The sequence below is a fragment of the Oncorhynchus mykiss genome, chromosome 8, assembly GCF_057628025.1.
Source record: "Oncorhynchus mykiss isolate SJ-2025 chromosome 8, ASM5762802v1, whole genome shotgun sequence".
Taxonomy (NCBI): domain Eukaryota; kingdom Metazoa; phylum Chordata; class Actinopteri; order Salmoniformes; family Salmonidae; genus Oncorhynchus; species Oncorhynchus mykiss.
This window is the reverse complement of record NC_143029.1, coordinates 30713454-30733421: the sequence shown is the minus strand read 5'-3', so window position 1 is coordinate 30733421 and position 19968 is coordinate 30713454. Positions and strand designations below refer to the sequence as shown.

The window sequence follows — 19968 nt, the reverse complement described above, 5'->3', positions numbered from 1 at the left end:
TCCTTCTCCATCCCCTGCCCCTGCTCCATCGCCTGCCCCTGCCTCTCTGCCAGGTCTTCCCCAGACTGTGATGGGTAACAGCCGGTGCACTCTGGTCTTGTTCTGTGTGTGTGTGTGTTTGGGTACTGTGCAGGAAAAAAAGGGAATACATTAGAGGGTGGAAATTCCTGTCACGAGTATCCCAGTTCAGCACTTTCTCCCTCTGCACACACCCACTGGCAGTACTACACACACATACACACACACTGACAGTACTGCGCACGCACGTGCACGCATGCGCACACAACTGCTGACACTGCCACAATCCTCTGCCACTAAGTCATCCCCCCTCTGTGTGTGTGTGTGCGTGTTCAGTCAACTGTATTATGTAAGGGGAATAGGGGGTGTGTGAGGGGGAGGGGGGAGGGTTTTCCCCACACAGCTGTGTAGGTGCACTTCAGACTGTGTTAATGTTATTACCGTAACTCCATGATATACATAAGCTATCAAAGTGAGGGAAGGCCCCATTGTGCAGATATGCACCCAGTGATGGTAGGCCCCATGGCGCAGGTAATCCATGTGCTGCAGATAAGCCCTGTGGCGCTGTTGGACCCCACGGTGCAGGTTATCCTCACTGTTCCAGGGTTCTTAACAATGTTTGGGCTCTACAATGCAGGTGGGCCCCACAGGACTGAGACTCAACGCCACTAGCAGCCATAGATGGCCGGGCTGATCTATGCCTGCACTCTTGCACGTACACACGCACATTCACACGCACATACATATATACGTACACACACACCGTTAGAAGGGAGCAAACTGTTCCTGTTCTGCCAGTCCACCCATTATTAAAGGTTATTTGTAATGCCTGGCCTGGCGAGGGAATCATATATTATCGTCTGTGAATATTGAGTTCAGAGGCCCTGTTGTCGTGACACTGTAGTAATATTGCCCAACAATCAAAGATGGATCAGAGTGTTGTCTCATAGGTACATGGAGGGAGAGAGAATAATGAAACGAGGAAAACCCACAAAGACGAAACCAGACTGAAGAAATCAAGTTGAAGTGAAAGAGATGACTGATGGGGTAGAGTAAAAACGAAAAATGCTGTAAACAGAACGGGTAGGAAGGGGGAGCAATAGAGAGATGGAGAGAGAGCAATAGAGAGAGGAAGATATATGGAGAAATAGAGAGATGGAGAGAGAGCAGTAGAGAGAGGAAGATATATGGAGAAATAGAGAGATGGAGAGAGAAGGGGGCCCTAGTGATGAAGGGTGCTCCTTGTGGTACTAACTCCAGCTCTGCAGAGAGAGTGAAAGAGAGAGATGGAGAGAGAAAGAGCGAGAGATGGAGAAAGACAGACCCAAGCTGAAAAGACACAGGTTGATTCAGTAGGCTATAGGTTGGGATGACTAGGAAATAAAAGGGGCTGTACAGCTAGGTGATAGATTACTAGAGAACCCTGTAGCTCAGCTCTGTAAGACTGCACCAATACTGCAGTCATCATTATAGGCCAGGAGATGTTCAGTTTATGGCCAGTTCATGCCATCAGGAAAAACTCCTGGCAGGATCCTATGAGTCGGTGTGAACGCAGAAAGAGATAAGTGCCCCCCCCCACCACCAATACACACACTTTGCAGGCCTGTCTCATCAGTGTGCCTAGTTCTTTCCCGCAGTAGCAGCTGTGATATGTGATCTCTCCCCTGCTCCGTCTCTCCCTCCCTGGCCAGTGCTTCTCCCCTTACTACCACTGCCACCGCAAAGTGCTGCTTCATCTACACCTAAAATATTGACGATCTTAATTTAACCCCTGGGGGGCTCCAGTGTTACCACAGAGAATAGGGGAGGTCCTACTGGTATGCAGTGTGTGTGTACCCCACCAGTGTCACACAAGAATAGAGGGGAAGTCTGGTCTCTCTTCTCCTCCGCCCTCCACTTCAACCATGTCCGTCTGTGGAGTCTAGTTCTTGGCTGCTGCGGTGCTCCGCCTCATTGGCCGGTTGTCAGTAGTCGGGTATTGTTCATTGTCACGCCCACTGGTTTTGTTCACGGAACACTCATACGTAAAGTGGACGCACGTATGACTGACTGTAAGCCGCTTCATATAAAAGCATCTGCTAAATGGCGTGTATTGTCAGTACCCCACCTGTCCACAATCAGTATTGGACTTTAGAGTAGCGTGACAGTCCTGTGTGTTATAGGTACCCCCACTAGCATCAAGCGAACCACGAGCGTGAATGGCTGACAGGTTGCAAAACACAACCCTGAAATGGAGCCTTTGGTTAACTGGTCCCTATGGGCTAAAGGTGGGTTGTCAACCTCAATCGATTTTACGGCTGGTTGTCCCTGTGGCGTTCCGTGTCAGCGAGAGTGAGCGCTTCTGTGGTGAGAGTACCTCCACAGGGTAAAGGGTTCCCGTTGAACGTTTTCATCACGAGATATGACTGCGCATATGAAAGGTGTTTACAATGCCTGGAGATGCGATTTATCGATCCCAGAACCACACAAACATTATGCAACGACCCTATATAGATATGACATTAATAGTAAAGGATGACATGTGCATGTTAGCCGATTCGCTGACGGAAAGCAGAGCCCCTCCACTGTGTGGAGAAGCATGTGCTTCTGGCTCTCCTATCAGTACTGAGGGAAACGCTAAAACATAAGGTCAGAATGGAGCTGGGCTAGCCAAGGGTGGACACTGTACAGACAGCCAAAACTCTACTCCTCACCAAATATGGTCAAACCGTGACCCAAATATAGTCAGACAATGTGGTTCTGTCTTCATGGACTTGTAGGTAAACACCATAGAGTGGTCATCCACGTTCCCATACTGGTGTGTTTGAAACATGACGACCGGTTTTAGCCTGGCCTTACTAGGACACGGCTACATCATGGAAGCTTCTCTCTCCAGCTGAGGCCTATTAAAACTCCCTCCTGCCCTTTTCAAATCCCTAACATCCTAGTAACAGCATGCCGCTGTTGCCTAGCAACAGAGAGAAGCACAGCCATAGATGTTTATCTATGGCTGAGTGAGAACGCAAACAGTGGTGTCTTTTTCCCCTTTCCCCCCAAACCTCTAGCTAGCTAGAGTTTGCTGACAGAGCAGGAGCAGATCTTCAAATGTTGCCGCGACTGGTTGGGCTATGGTTTGGCTAAATCGAACGACGTCGATAGTGTACAACATGGTAATCTTGAGTAATTGCATAAGCTAAGACTATAATTCAGTCTTCTATGTCAGAGACATGCATACTGTGTCCTTATTTTTGATGTAGTATGATCACAGTTGATATTTGACAATGGATTCGAAATCACTGTCACATGACATCAAAATGACATCTCAGCAGCATCCTATAAAACACACAACAACAACAGCGATTAAGTTCATGGTCTTTTTTTTATTTGAAAAAAAAAATAAAATGAAAGACTAGCATTTACAACTTGGAATGAATGTAAACTGAACTCAGACGAACAGTTGAAAAGACTCTCTTACCTACAGAATGCATACTGCATACACAAAGTACAACAACTCCGCCACACTCTTGTCCGAGTCGAGGAAACAGAAGAAAGAAATAACGTGAAGGCCAGTGAATCTCCCTTAACGTCAGAAAGAGGAAAACTCCATCTCAGCAAAAAAAAAAACAAAGCTCCACCGTAAGACTTTTTATATCTCTCCTCTTCAGGGCAGGGACGCACAAATACCTAAGATGGCCGTCCAAATAACGTAAAAAAACAACAAAAAAAACACATGCCAAACATTTTGAAAATGTACTTTTATCTAACATACAAGTAAGTTCCATTCCACTTTCTGCTTGAATTATAAACCTATCCTTTCATATACCATATCACTAGGGTTCCTCCCCAAATACACAAAAAAACTGTACCAAACCAACGACACCATACCAACGACACCCCTGTGGAATCAGCACGCTCGGATTGGCTGGAGGGAGTGCTCCAGTCACAAGCTGCATGCATGAAGAACAGGAAAGAGAGAGAGACAGAGAGAGAGAAAGAGAGATGGCCAGCCCAAACATCACCAGCAAATGGATGGAACTTGGCAGGGGTTCCAAATGCCTTGCTTCAGTTTGAAGGTAATTATTACAAGGTTGTTATATGCGTCTTTGAAGTACTGATGCTGAACTCATCTTATTTGGGGGGGGGGGGGGGGGGGGGGGGGGGGGGTCACTAACCATATCATGCAGATATTTTTTGTAGATTTTTGTTTTCTCTGTGTAGATGGACAGAAGGATATTTTATTTTAACATTCAATTATTTTCTATACAGAAACAGTATGAATAAATGAACATTTTTTTTCCCAAGAGGTAAGTAAAACTTGTGATCTTTTTTTATCGTCTTCTACAAGGGGACAAGGCAGGTTGGCCGAGCTTCACTTTGCAGTCATCATCTGTACAAACTCTGTTGAAAGGAGAGAGAGAGAGACAGAGAGAAGAACACAAAGACAAAGATAAGTAACGTACTGTAGCTCATTAAGCCCCATTGGCAAAGCGCCAGGCGAGGCAGTCACCTGCTAAATTGTGAAACTGTTTATACATTTTTTTTTAAATCAAGCAGTGGAGGAACAGAATGCAAATCATTCTAATTAGGGTCCCGTTTCCAAACGGCTTTCATGTTCATCTCATTAAGCTTATTTGATTAAAACAAGTCACTGCACTGTGAAAACAACACAATGACGTCCAACCAAAATAAAGAGAAGGCTTTCAAACGCTTAGACTACATATGCTTTTTATGGCACAATGAGAGAGTGAGGAAGTAGGGCGCTTTCCAGCCAAGACATATGGACTGTTTATTGTGTCAACAGCTCCTTCTAAAAGAATGAGCGCAGTGTCTTGTGGGGAATAGGAGTGACAGTGGGTGAAGGGGAAGAGGGTAGAAAACTGGGTAGAAAACTGAAAACGATCGACGTCGACCATACCGGTCACTTATCGCAGGCATTTTGCTGATATCGTGAAGTTTAAATTAAATGCATTTTCTAATGCGGGTGATTGTTAATGGGACAATTGATGGATACAACCACCAAAATCTGTGGTGCACATTAATGTTAGAAACATTACAGGGCTGCTACAAGCCTGCTACAAGCCTGCTACAAGCCTGCTACAAGCCTGCTACAAGCCTGCTCCGGGGCTGCTACAAGCCTGCTACAAGCCTGCTACAAGCCTGCTACAAGCCTGCTACAAGCCTGCTACAAGCCTGCTCCAGGGCTGCTACAAGCCTGCTACGGGGCTGCTCCAGGGCTGCTACAAGCCTGCTCCGGGGCTGCTACAAGCCTGCTCCGGGGCTGCTACAAGCCTGCTCCGGGGCTGCTACAAGCCTGCTCCGGGGCTGCTACAAGCCTGCTCCGGGGCTGCTACAAGCCTGCTCCGGGGCTGCTACAAGCCTGCTCCGGGGCTGCTACAAGCCTGCTCCGGGGCTGCTACAAGCCTGCTCCGGGGCTGCTACAAGCCTGCTCCGGGGCTGCTAGCTCCGGGGCTGCTACAAGCCTGCTCCGGGGCTGCTACAAGCCTGCTCCGGGGCTGCTACAGGGCTGCTACAAGCCTGCTACAGGGCTGCATAACCAGTAGTAACCACTACTGCTACATGTAGCTGGCAATACCGCTAACAAGCCTGCTACAAGCCTGCTCCGGGGCTGCTCCAAGCCTGCTCCGGGGCTGCTTACAAGCCTGCTCCGGGGCTGCTTACAAGCCTGCTCCGGGGCTGCTTACAAGCCTGCTCCGGGGCTGCTTACAAGCCTGCTCCGGGGCTGCTTACAAGCCTGCTCCGGGGCTGCTTACAAGCCTGCTCCGGGGCTGCTTACAAGCCTGCTCCGGGGCTGCTTACAAGCCTGCTACAAGCCTGCTACAGGGCTGCTACAAGCCTGCTACAGGGCTGCATAACCAGTAGTAACCACTACTGCTACATGTAGCTGGCAATACCTCTAACATGTCTGTTACATGCCGATTACAGGGATAAGACTGACTGATGCCTGTACAGTGCCTTCAGAAAGTATTCATAGCCCTGACCAAATTATAAGTCATATATATATATATATATATATATATATATAACAATTTTTTGTAATTTTTTTTTACCCATCTACACACAATACCCCATAATGACAAAGTGAAATCATGTTTTTAGACATTTTTGAAAATGAAACAAATATCTAAATTACATAAGTATTCAATACTTTGTAGAAGCACATTTGGCGGCGATTACAGCTTTGCAGATCTGGATTTTCTCTCATTCTTCCTTGCAGATTTTCTCAAGCTCTGTTAAGTTAGATGGGGAGCAGAGTTGAACAGCAATCTTCAAGTCTTTCCACAGATTCTCAATGGGATTCAAGTCTGGGCTTTGGCTGGGCCACTCAAGGGCTTTCACATTCTTGTTCTGAAGCCATTCCAGCGTTGCTTTGGCTGTATGCTTGGGGTCATTGTCCTATTGGAATGTAAATCTTTTCCCCAGTCTAAGGTCATTTGCACTCTGAAGCAGGATCTCATCAAGGATTTGCCTGTATTTGGCTCCATTCATTGTCCCCCTCTATCCTTACCAGTCTCCCAGTCCCGACTGCTGAAAAGCATCCTCATAGCATGACGCTGCCACCACCATGCTTCACGGTTAGACAAGTGATGAGCTGTGCCTGGTTTTCTCCAGACATAGGGCTTTGCATTCAGGCCAGAGTTACATTTTTGTCTCATCAGACCACAGACTATTGTGCCTTATCATCTGTCTTTCATGTGCCTTCTTGCAAACACCAGGCATGCTGCCATGTGCCTTTTTCTCAGGAGTAGCATCCGTCTGGCCACTCTCCGATAAAGCCCAGATTAGTGAAGTGCTGTAGAGACTGTTGTCCTTCTGGCAGGTTCTCCAATCTCAGACAAGGAACTCTGTAGTTTTGTGGTCATTGGGCTCTTGGTCACCTCCCTGACTAAGATCCTTCTAGGCAGGTTGCTCAGTTTGTTTGGACGGCCAGCTCTAGGCAGAGTCTGGGAAGTTTCATATTTTTTCAATTTCCCAATGTTGAAGACCACTGTGCTCTTGGAAACTTTCAAGACAAAAAAAATGTTTTATACCTCAGATATATGCATTATCACAATTCTCTCTTGGAGATCTACGGACAGTTCTTTGGACTTCAGGGTATAGTTTCTACTCTGACATGTCAACTGTGAGACCTTAAATAGACAGGTGCGTTTCTTTCTAAATCATGTCCAAACAATTGAATGAGCCACAAGTGGACTCCAATCAAGCTGTAGTGACGTCTCAAGGATGATCAAAGGAAATTGGATGCACCGGAGCTCAATTTTGAGTGTCACAGCAAAGTGGTGTAAATACGTATGTAAATTTGATATATTTCCATATCAATACATTTGCCCCCCAAAACTTCTGGCTGAATTCAGGCTGTAACACAACAAAATAAGGAATAAATCAAGTGGTATGAATACTTTCTAAAGGCACTGTAGCTGGTTATGCCTGCTGTACAGGGTCATGTTCATTAGGTACCAATTGGAAGAAAACGTACTGAAACAGAGAGGGACTTCCTAGACTAATAAGAAACTAATTTCTGTTTTCCATGCAAAATGTTTTGAAACATTTTCCGTTTTGTGACCCAATGAACACTACCCAGAGCTAACCTGGAACAACTACTGTCCTCCTCTTACCTTCATAGTTCGTCTCCGTTATATTAACCAATAATATCCACTGCCACATGTGGCTGGTTAAGCATACAGGGCTAGGTGGTCTGTCCTCTTACCTTCATAGTTGACCTGTCCGTCTCCGTCAATGTCTGCTTCTCTGATCATCTCGTCTACCTCCTCGTCTGTTAACTTCTCCCCCAGGTTTGTCATGACGTGACGGAGTTCTGCTGCGCTGATGTAGCCGTTTCCGTCCTGGAGACACAAGGGAAGAAATTCCATTGGGTGAGAATAGACGGAAAGGCATTCCCATTGGGGAGCAATCAGGACAACAAAAAAAAAAGAGACGCTAATCCCAATTGGACAATGATGAGTGGAGAGGTGAATCCCCATTAGGCAATGAACAGAGAATCAAATCCCCATTGGATGGTTAATGAGATATAGATAGATAGAAATAGATATAGATATAGATATATATATATATATATATATATATATTCTTAGAAGAAAAGGGTTATTTGGCTGTCACCATAGGATAACTATTTTTGGTTCCAAGTAGAACCCTCTAGGGAAAGGGTTTTACCTGGAACCAAAAAGGGTTCTTCAAAGGGTTCTCCTATGGGGACAGCCGGAAACCCAGTTTTAGCGCCTTTCTTTCTAAGAGTGCAGCGTCACCATAACTGGCAGTTGAGACGGTGTGTTTATCAGAGGTGGATATATCTTATGAAAGACGACTGTTTACTAGTTCATTACAAAGCAAAATTGTCATTTGAGGATTACTCGCCGAGGATGTGTTAGATAGTAAACATGCAGTACTTTACCTTGTCGAATACCCTGAAGGCTTCACGGATCTCCTCCTCACTGTCTGTGTCCTTCATTTTTCTGGCCATCATGGTCAGGAACTCCGGGAAGTCAATGGTGCCATTGCCTGGATTGGAGATAGGAAACACCCGGTTTAGTTCATTATAACACCCGGTTTAGTTCATTGCAATGATATATATATATATATATATATATATATATATATATATATATATATATATATAGAACTGTGTGTAAATTATAAAAAGGCTTGTTTGTTGACCAGCAATTCTTCATCATTCTATGATGATGAAAGACCCTGAAAAGCCTTTGTGAAATCACCTGTTATGTCCTTGCATACAACTAAATTCACTTCTATAAAAAGCAGTACACACTGGACAGTGTCCTAGTACTAGACTGGGTGTCTTTCCTCTATACCTCAGGGTAGCCCTGGGAGGAGGTTGTAGATGTCCAGCTACAGAGACCAGAGGAAGAGGGAGAATCCATCCTCAGACATCTCCTACTGTATGCTGGACAGGCCCCATAAAAATAAAAATCACCTCTCATCTGCCCTTGACAAAGGGCCTCGCTCTGCCTGGGGAGTCAGGGACCAGGGAGCCTGCCGCCTCCTCCACCTTGACATAGCCTCTAACCATCTCTAATCCTTCTCTCTAACCAGGCCTCACAGGATGTCTGGGTCACAGGGGGCTGCTGGGGGGAGGACGGCTCATAATAATGGCTGGAACGAAGTGAATGGAACGGCATCAAACACATGGAAACCACGCGGTTAATGTGTTTGATACCGTTCCATTTATTCCAGCCATTACTATGAGCCCGTCCTCCCTAATTCAGGTGCCACCAGCCTCTTGTGGTGTGGGTTCATCTGTGGTGGGTGAATGGACGTTGGTGGCAGCCGTGGAATCTCTCCCACACAGCCTCTGACCAACAGTGAAATGGGTGGAGGATGGTCGGATGTTGGTGGCAGCGGTTAGATCCCAGCCCTTTCCCTGACATAGGCTCTAACCAGCCTATTCTATGGATGGACATACAGTACGTTGGTGTCAATGGTGGGATCTGGGATCAGATCCAGAACATGTAGCCTGTTAGGTTGGGATTACCCAGGGATTATAATGGTTCTCTACGGGGAGGGGGATAGGCTCTGAGATATACTACTGTACGAGGATTGTGTGTGTGTGTGTGTGTGTGTGTGTGTGTGGGGTGGGGGGTAGGGTTAGAATTGGGGTTAGGGAAAATAGGATTTTAATGGAAAACAATTTTAGGTCCCCACAAGGATAGTAAAACATATGCTGTGTGTGTGTGCAGTATGTGTATGTGTGTGTGTGAATGTGTGTGAGTGCCTTTCAGCAAGAGAGGGAGCTGGGATGTGCTGGGGTGGCAGAGAGAGGGGGAAGGTCAGAGGAGAGGTCAGAGTACCCGCTGGATTAACCTCGTATGTAGTAGTGTGTGTGTGTGTGGAGCGGAGGATGGGTGGGGCTGGTGGTACTGGGATTAACCAGGGAAGAGCAGATCTCCCTGTAAGCAGGGCTGTAACAACAGCAGAGTAGAGAGCATAATGCGATAAGGCAGATGGTGATCTAATGGCCGCGGGCTAGTGATCTCAGGACCTAACACACAGAGACACAAACAAACACGGAGACACACACAGAGACACAGAGAGAGAAAGACACAGCGACAGACGCACATAGACAGAAAGACGAGATACAGAGAGACGCATACAAACACACACACACTGTTGGCCGGGCCAGCAGCACAAGCACAGCAGCCATCAAAAAGAACACATGCCACTGGGGAGCCCCAATCAGAGAGCAGACAGCCTGTGTGTGTGTGTGTGTGTGTGTGTGATGAGCCCCTTTGCAGCCAGGCAGGGCCTGAAAACATACCACTGAAAGAACAATCCAGAGGAAGAGGAGGCCTGGAGTAATAAAGCAGCCTGATCACTAGCAACAGACAGCAGTTTCGGACGTTTGACAAGGTCCTGGGAACGTCGATATGCTTTCCTCGGCACTCACAAAAAAAAATACAAACGTGTATTTTGTACTGGGCTCGATCACGTGATGCTCGGAGCCGGAGCGTGCTGCTTAGTCTACTGGACAAACCGCAGTCTAAATGCTCTAGCATGCCGTGAGAATAGTTGGTCTTTGTTTTAAGCCTTCCCCGAAACACAGACCTAACCTTAAGCACTCGGGAATGAATACCTAAACTTAACCCTTTGAGTTGTTTCTGTTTTAACCCTGGAAGCAGGCGGAATTAACCCTGTAACCCCTCTGAAATACACGTTCAGCCATAACAAATGTGAATTTCAAAGGGGAACTATGGTTGTTTCTCAAAAATGCATTGGAGCACGGAAGGGTCGGAGTAGGAGTCCAAATCAAAGTATGCGAAACGGAGCACATATCTCGAATACGTACTCTTTTTTGCACATATTTTTAAGCAAGCGTCGGCGGAAAGTATACACAGAAATATGACGCAACCTCGTAAACAAGCATTCTCTACAGCCTTCCTTCTTTTCACCCTCTCATTTAGGTTAGTATTGTGGAGTAATGTTATGATCCAATGATCCATCCTCAGTTCTCAGCCATTAAACTCCGTAACTGTTTTAAAGTCCCCATTTGGCCTCATGGAAAGCTGCTTGCATCTTTGTAGTGACTGGGAGTATTGATACACCATCCAAAGTGTAAGTAATAACTTCACCATGCTCAAAGGGATATTCAATGTCTGTTTAGTTTAGTTTTTTACCCATCTATCAATAGATACCCTTCTTTCCGAGACATTGGAAAACCTCCCTGGTCTTTGTGGTTGAATCTGTGTTGAAATTCACTGCTCCACTGAGGGACCTTACAGATAATTGTATGGGTGGGGTACAGAGATGAGGTAGTCATTCAAAAATAATGCTGAACACATGTTTACTCCTGAACTTATTTAGGCTTAACAAAGTGGTTGAATACTTATTGACTCGATTAATTTCAGCTTTTCATTTCTAATTCATTCGTAAATATGTCACAAACATAATTCCACTTTGACATCAGGGGTATTGTGTGTAACACAACATTTGGAAAAAGTCAAGGGGTGTGAATACTTTCTGAAGGCACTGTATGAAGTAAAATGTTTGCTCTGTGTACATCTTGTTTCGTCTCGTTTGCCACTGGTTCTGACTGTAAGAAGGTTCCATGAATGGGTAAGTCCGATTCACATAGCTGGCTGATAATAATGAAGTAAATTGTTTGCTTTGCGTATATCTTGTTTTGTCTCTAGTCTTGCCATTGTCCTGGCTGGAAGAACGTTCAGTGAATGGGGAGGTGCAGCGTGAGGCAGCAGGGGGAATGCGAGTGCTTCTGAAATCTAATATTTGAAGCGTTCTCCACACTCTTGTCCTCACAAGGATGAACTCAAGAGAACGTCCTCGGAGAACGCACCCGGAGCATGAGAGTGTGGAGTCCTGTAGTATGCATAGAACCACCCGGTGAGATCTTTCTGCAGCGAGAGCTGGCTGTGACTCCAGGGCCCGACTCTGCCGGTCTTGAAGTACAGGAAGGAGAGAAGGAGTGGGTGGGAGAGATGGAGAGAGGGAGATGGAGGACAGGGAACGAGTGGGAGATGGTACGATTATACTGTATATAAGAGACACTGCTGACGCAAACTATAGGAGGAAGACTCATTCTACGGTCTATGAGGACATTCATTCCTTAAGCTCGTACTATTTCCCCATAGCTTTTCCTAGGCAAGGCGGACCAGCCCCTAAGACAACATGCAAAATGTTCCATTGAAACCAATGAAGTCCAAATATTTTTCACACGGGGACAACAGAGATTGGTGGGGAGGGATCAAACCCGGAGAACCAATGATAGGGCAACACAAAACACCACTTCTGAGCCCAAACAAGAGACCTCCTCCTCTCTCAGAGACCAACAGCACACCTCTCTGGGGTAAAGCGAACCTCATTCTCTCCCTCGGGCATCCACTGCTTGTTTAGTAAATAAGCTGTGGCCCTGCTGTTGACATCACTATGAGGGTACTGAATGTACAAAGGGGAGAGGAGAGATACTGAATGTACAGAGCGAAACGCAGATCAGAGGTTATGTAATTAGTTGTATTTTTCATTACTAGCTTCATCGCTGTCTGACCCAGATTGCCTAAACCAGAGCGAAAACGCTGTACAGATAACTAGACAGGACAGAGAACAGAGAGAGAGGCGGGGACTTTGGATAGATACAGCGTGCCGAGACAAACAGTGGTGAGATCGAGCAATATGTCTGCAATTGATAAGGTCCCATTTACCAAAACCCTTTACGCTGACAGGGCATCATCTTGGTATAGGTGGCCTTGCCTGGTCGCCTAGACGACTGACGGGTTTAATTTCCAACATCATTAAGAGTCAAGGACACGGCCTCCTACCATGATCACTCTCATTCTCACTGCCTCAATGTGTGTCCCAAATGGCACCCCCTATGGGCCCTGGACAAATGTAGCGCACTGGAAAGGGAACAGAGTGTAATTTGGGATTAAACATCAAGAGTCGCAGTTGATTCAGCCATATCTATTTAATCAGGAGACAGTTGTGTTGATAAGTTGACAGGGGTCTTGAAGACTTGTCACTCACCATAGTGCTCTTAGTGCGAAAGCTGACACTGACAGTAATCTGCCTGGCCTTCAGGCAGGTAACAGTGAAGTCATAAGACACCGAGGGACTGTTTGACAGGCAGTGAGTGACTAAACTGCTGAAGGCACATTCCCAAACAATTGTATAGGCTAAACTCTAAAGGGGACAGACCGTGCTAAACCAATACGTGGAGATGAAAGCAGAATGCACTTGCACGGTCAGTTGATGGTGTGGAACTCACAACGACAGCAGGTTTCGTCGCCTTTTGATGACGCACGTGTTTGCCCAAGTTTCCCCCGTCTGAACGTCACTTCCCCATTTTTGTTTTTAACCAATCGGGTGTGCCTAACCCAGCTTCATGTGTTTCACTCACCGTCGGCGTCGACCTCGTTGATCATGTCCTGCAGCTCCGCCTCTGTGGGGTTCTGTCCCAGCGACCTCATCACGGTGCCCAGCTCTTTGGTCGTGATGGTGCCGTCGCCATCCTTGTCGAATAAGGAGAACGCCTCCTTGAACTCTGCGAGGACGGGGGGGGACGGGAGAATGAAAGGTGGGGTTACGTAAAGTCTCGATGGTGAAGTCAGTGTTTCCTACTGGTGGGTGGGTCACAGACTCAGTCAGGGCTTCTTGGGCTGTGGCTCAAGCTTTGGTTGTGGGATGGGTAACACTTTACATTAGGATAGACTTAAGGGAGGTTGTAAAGGGTTTATATAGGCAGATAATTAGTAGTTTGTAAGACGTAGTTCAAGAGAGGCCTACAGCCAAAAGGTCTGTGTTTTAGGAGGTTTAGTGTAGACGTGATGGTGTTTGAGAACTTGTTCAAATCAATATACAGGCAGATCTAAGGGATTTTAATATTGAAGGGCCATAAGAAACCCCCCCCACCCCCCCAGAGTAAGATGTTTGAAGTATACTGCTGAAGACAAGACCGAATTAGCCTGGGACCCAGTAGCATTGGCTAATTAGCCACCCAGGGGTTTATAGATCTAACTGAGGAGAATAACAGAGTGTACTAGCTAGTTAGCGCTGGCCCAAATCACACACACATCAAATGAGAAGATGATATTTCATTCCACCTATTTCAGACAAGAACATGGCTGAAGTCAATGGACAGTGAAAGGATAAAGTCCTGTATTTTTCCCCTTGCAGTATGTTGTTCTATGTCGTCCGCGTTTGGCCGGGGTAGGCCGACGCTGAAAAAAATGATTTGTTCTTAACTGACTTGCCTAGTTAAATTAAGGTTAAATAAAAAAATATATATATATGTAATGTGTGTGTGTACTGTTCACGAATTAGTCAAACGTGTTAAACATGCTAGAGAGCGGGATTACTCAGTCGTTCCTACCTGCAATCTGTTCTTCTGTTAGTTGATCGGCCTGAGGGTCAAACATTGAGGGAGAAAAACAAACAAACAGTCATTCACTCAGTCGCTAAATCCCAAATACCAAACGACTTAGTCATGCTCTCCAGGCTGTCGCCTGCCTCCATGATTTCCCAACACCCCACAGTGAGGACGTTGTTCAGGGAAGAGACCCCCCCCACCCCCACCTTGTTCCAGAGACTACCTTGGGTCATTTTCAGTGGCCACAAACATGTTTTTGAATCAGAAAAAGAGTGCTCTCTCTTATTGGCCCACGGTCATGTACCACGTCTGTTTCTAAACGTTTTTCTTCCGACTGAACACTACCCAGGTAGAAGAACCTGTTCTGTGCCTACTGGCCCTGGCCTGCTGTTAGCTGAAAATGCTAAAACGGCTGTAGGGGTGTGTTCAGTTGATCTGGTCTCCCTGACTCCCTCCCAGCATGTTCCCTGTTCTCTGCTAGCCCTATTTAATGACTCTGGTGAGTCAGAGGCGCTTTAATGAGTGTGTATGTGTGTGTGTGTAATGACTTGGCAGCACTCCTACAATGGGCCCACAGATGGATGAAGTCTTGACACACACACACACACACAAGGGCTCAGGTTTCAAACAAATATTCACACACAGCAACAGCACCGTAGGTCTTATAACACTGGTGTGTGTGTGTGTGTGTAAATGGTAAATCCCGCGGTACCCTCCCAGATTGGCAAAACATGCTTATGATTACGGCAACAAACCACTGACGTAATGCTGAGTGCCTGCTGCTGGCAGGGGGGAAAACAGGAACACACACTAATTGGCATTTCCCTCTATGCCCTTCGTTTCCATCACCAGGTTTCCTGTGAATTAGTCACATAGCAACCAGTTCAGTTCTGTCCCAAAGCAGACCAGATATCCTACAGTACAGTAGATATGTGTAGGCTTTATAGACGTCTGTGTAACTACAACACCAAACACAGACCACGATAGTGTTGATTCTGTCTCAGTCAACCATATGAAATGGACATGTGCAAAGGCCACTCCTTATACCATAGTGTGTATGATGGGTGAGGTTCTTTCCTAGCGATAAGGTCTGTCGGTTAGGATATATCAGACGCAAAGTAATGGAGACGACCGGGGGAAGGCCTAGACCTCAAAATGACATGATTTCATTTTTTAGATGCTCTTTAAACCAGGCTGATAGCAAAATAGTCTCTACATGGCTCCGGTGCTACATCGGTGGCCTTGGTTGATACGTCCAGTGTGATGGTTAACTTCACCAGGCTAAATTAAATTAGCTGACGTGATTCAATAAGCATCAGCCTTTTCTCCCCTCTCCTCCTCCTTCTGGTCTCCCTGTTCCCTCCATCTGCGAGATTTGTGAAATGTCTGAGATAAATGATTTTACACTGACGGGTGGGGTTAATGAACGAATGGACAACGGCCACGGCCTCTCTTCCCGCCCTACAACTCATGTTTCTCTCGTCCCTCACTCCTGTTATCCTTCTTGCTCCTATTCCTCTCTCTCTGTCATCGGTCTCTTCTTCCCTCTGTGAAGGGCGGGGCATCAGGTAGGTACAGTGGAAGAACTCCTGTGGCTGTTTCCCAGACAGCTGGGCCTCACCGTGCTGCTGCGCGACCAGGCCTTCTCCAGCCCTTCCGTTCCCTTTGCATGACTGGGCCTCACAGTGCTGCTGCGCGACCAGGCCTTCTCCGGCCCTTCCTTTCCCTTGGCATCACTGGGGCTGCCTGGAACCAGGCCCACACTCCTAATACAGGCCTTTCCCCTCTGGGGCGCCCTCTCACTCTTGGCCAGTCTAGCTGGAAGGCAACAGGGGCTTGGTGGATGTAGCAACCTGCTGGTAGGCAGCACAGTACTACTGAATAAACACAACACAGAACCACTCCACCCGCCACACACACACACACACCCACACGTCTGTGCCCAGGAAACTCCCTCTGAGTCACTATTTCCTATGGTAGTGAGGGTGTTGTTGGGCAAGCATTCAGGCCAGCTTGAGAGAGAAGGGTGTGGGTGGAGGGGTTCCTGTCTGTTACAGGTTCTCTGGAATGAGTGGGACAACCACTCCCACTGACCAACCACAGCATGGGACGAGACAGGACTCGTTAGTTCACTAGACAAATGACATTCTTTCTCTTCTCAAACATCACCAGGTAGCCTATTGTTCTGATGTTTGTTTTTAGGCTACACAACCGGAGTAGCTTACAGAAGAAACTAGTTTGGCTGGTCTCTGCTATGCAGTCCATCACTCTTCTTAAACATCCTTTACAAGGCAGGCAGGTATTATCCGAGCATCTCTAGTCTACATTTTTACAGGGTAGCCTACAATAGAGAGTAGGTGGCATCAGTAAGGCCCCTTATATGGACCTGCTTCCCCTAAAGTGTATGAATATGACTCATAACAAAGGAAACTCTTACTCTCCAGGGACACACTATATGTATGAGCACACAGACACACATTTGTACTGGGAAGCTTTTGAGCTCATATGTGTTGAATCCCTCTTCTCTTTCAGTCTGGACAAAAGATGAGAGGGGGGTGGGGTGGGGGGGCACGTCACCATCAACACCAGTCTAGGGCACCATATGGGCATGATTGGTGGGTTGAGTTTTGGGTTGTGTTCATTAGGACCCACAGTAAAATAAAATACACATTTTGCAACAGAAAACAAAAATGTGCATTTCTTATTGGATGAGCCCAGGTAGTTCCTCTTAGTTTTTCCACTCTGTTTGGTGCCTAATGAACACAACCCTGATAGCAGTTCACAGGTCGACTCATCCAGGCCAGGACCACCTGCCAAGCAGATAAATGATTCAATGCTCTGGATCAGATGTCTTCTAAGTTACCAAACATGCACCAGCAAACAAGGCTGGAACAGGATAGGGACAGGACGACTTACTTGATACTTCCATCTGAATAGAGATACAACTATTGAAGTGGAAACCGTGTATTATGTTGGGGTGTATGGTAGGCCTACACAGGGGCTTACTCACGGATTCAACTTTTCAAAAGGGCCGATGTGCAATGTATACTCCAACTACTACACTGGCGTGCAACATGAAACCTACCACATGCAGCAGTTCAATACCATATGGGATAGATGTGTGGTCGCACAGAGAAACATTTCTATTGCCTCCCCTAGTGCTATGAATGAGCCATAGGGCTGGTAATCAATAGATCATCAATATATTGATTGGGAGAGACGTTTCCCTTCAACACACCCGGCTTCATGACTTCCACTGGATGACTTTCTGTGACATCTGAGAGATGCTTTTTATATGAGTCAGAGGGGTTGGGTTAAATGTAGAATACGCATGTCGGGTTGGAATACGTTCAGTTGTGCAGCTGACTAGGTATCGCCCTTTCCCTTTCTATGCAATCGAATGAACTCAATTTCGACAGATGGAAATTGTGTGTGAGCTGTTGGACCGTTGACAGTTATACAAGTGTAAAGTTTGAAACACATTTGTGATTTAGCCTCACAATAATTCCCATGAAATATAACTTTGTTGCTGCTAAATGATGTAATAAGAATGACATTAAACATCAAATACTTTATTCTGCATTTGAAGGAATAAAATAAAAAATTAAAAAAACAGCAGACCCAAGGCTGAACAGCTGTTGATGTTCTCGTCTAGGCTACCGAGTAGGTTTTTCTGTGACAGAGAGCTTCTGCGACTCGATGAAACGACAATCATCGCATTTGCATACCATTAAGAACGCAACAGACAACCTAAACAGGCGGCGTTACAGCGAGATAAACGGCGCTTGAAGGCGAAACTTTGTAACTACTGTACTGTAGAACACCAGAGGGCGGAATTGTATAAAATGTTTCAATTTTTCAGATTCCCCCATTTGAGGGAGACGGGCGATTTCAGTTGCGGATCACAGGCGATTTATTGCTGCAATTCGCATTATGGTTGGTCCCTCAGACAGAGCGCGATGATGCAACATGGAAAAATGCAGCTAATAGCGATCCATGGAATGGGTTCATTTTCCTCCAAATGGGATGAAACCTATTCGGTAGCATATAGGAGTTGATATAACTAGATTGCCCAGTAATAAAACGTGTTGAGACATGAAGCAGCATCATAGGTAAAAGGGCTTGTCAACTCTTTACGAGTGCAGCGTTACCCCATAATTTGCCAGTGCGCTTTCCTATTCCAGCCAACACACTATATACTCGGAAATGTAATCACTTTAGCTACAGAATTATGCTGTAATCGTCTAGCAACTTGCTAGTTATCCCAAAGCTATTAATCTGATTGAATGAATTAAATCTGCACCGTGCAGCGTCGAGCCAGCAACATGCCCCGATATAGCCATCGAGCCAACTACTATGCCGTAAGAATTGCGCAGTTATCGCGGAATCCCGCTCCATTTTGTGTTACATCCTGCTCATATACAACTCAGCGGTTATATCGCCCTAGAAAATGTTCCTCCAAATAGAATCAACTCGCCCTCGTAAGACTAAAGATGACATATCCCGTGTAATTATAGAACAGTTGCAAAACAGCAAGCTTTTTGATCACCCTAATTTAATTCCCGGCAAGATAAAATGCTGTAAACCAATATGAATGAAAAGCAAAATTGTGGATTTACCCATATCTTGACCCTCTTCCATTTCCCATTACATCGTGGCATTAAATGCATTGACAAATTATCTAAAAACGAATTTAAAAAAATATATATATAATACATACCATGTTCGATGGATCTGGGCTGATTGTCTATGAACTAGAGAACGAGTGTGCTCGTTCCTTAGATGGAGTTTCCAGCGGGATGGAGGTGTGTCGCCGTGGTGGTGAGAATGGGGACTATGTATCCCTCCGCGACACTAGCCCAGCCTGCTCACTCACTTCCTTATTTCTTCAACTGGAGATATTGGCTAACCTTAAGCCCCTCCCGCTACAGGACGGAGACACGCCAATCACAGCACAGCTTGCCTCTACTGTAGCATACTGTAGTGCAGCAGGCATCGGGTGTATTCATTGCGCCAATTCTGTTGCAAAACGTTTCTTTAACGTAAGCAAACGCAACGGGGAGGAACCTACATTTTATCCAATAAAACTCTAATTTTGCTGTTTGCGTCCGTTAGGAAACAGTTTCAGTAATTAATACACCCCTGCTGTGCACATCCCCCAATTCAATGATGATTTGCGCCATTGGCACAGGAGGCTGCTGAGGTGGAGGACGTTACTATGAGCCTGTCCTCCCCAATTAAGGTGCCACCAGCCTCCGGTGTAAGCATGGACAGATAGACAGTTCTCTCTGCTACCGCTCAGCAAGCCATACCGATGCACCAACTCAGACTATCTGCAACATTGCCCCTTTTAGCACTAACTCTATTGACTCAACACATACGCTTCTGCTGCTACTGTTTATTATCTATCCTGTTATCTAGTCACTTTATCCCTACCTACAGACAGTATATGTACATACAGTATCTACCTCAATTACCTCGTACCCCTGCTCATCGACTCTGTACTGGTACCCCGTGTATTTAGCCAAGTTATCGTTACTCATTGTGTACTTATTCCTCGTGTTATTATTTTTCAATTATTGCAAATGTTTTCTCGCTGCATT

At 46.1% G+C, this 19968-nt stretch overlaps 1 protein-coding gene across 1 annotated transcript; it reads right to left on the bottom strand.

Moving 5' to 3' along the window:
* Window positions 1-3357: 3357 nt before the first annotated feature.
* LOC110529767 (calmodulin-1) lies at window positions 3358-19133 on the bottom strand. The gene is made up of 6 exons (XM_036985253.2): window positions 19086-19133; window positions 14369-14399; window positions 13397-13540; window positions 8426-8532; window positions 7724-7859; window positions 3358-4395 (listed from the first exon to the last, which is right to left on the bottom strand). The coding sequence occupies exons 1-6, from the start codon at window positions 19086-19088 to the stop codon at window positions 4367-4369; spliced, it is 450 nt and encodes a 149-aa protein (XP_036841148.1). The 5' UTR covers window positions 19089-19133; the 3' UTR covers window positions 3358-4366.
* Between the last annotated feature and the right edge of the window lie 835 nt (window positions 19134-19968).

What these genes read in the sequence shown, in the direction of transcription:
- LOC110529767 (XM_036985253.2), bottom strand. An exon ending in CAACGAGGTCGACGCCGACG is followed by an intron (nt 8,533 to 13,396) that starts GTGAGTGAAACA and finishes TCTCCAATCCAG; the next exon opens with GCAATGGCACCATTGACTTC. An exon ending in CCTTCAGGGTATTCGACAAG is followed by an intron (nt 7,860 to 8,425) that starts GTAAAGTACTGC and finishes TTGTGTCTCCAG; the next exon opens with GACGGAAACGGCTACATCAG.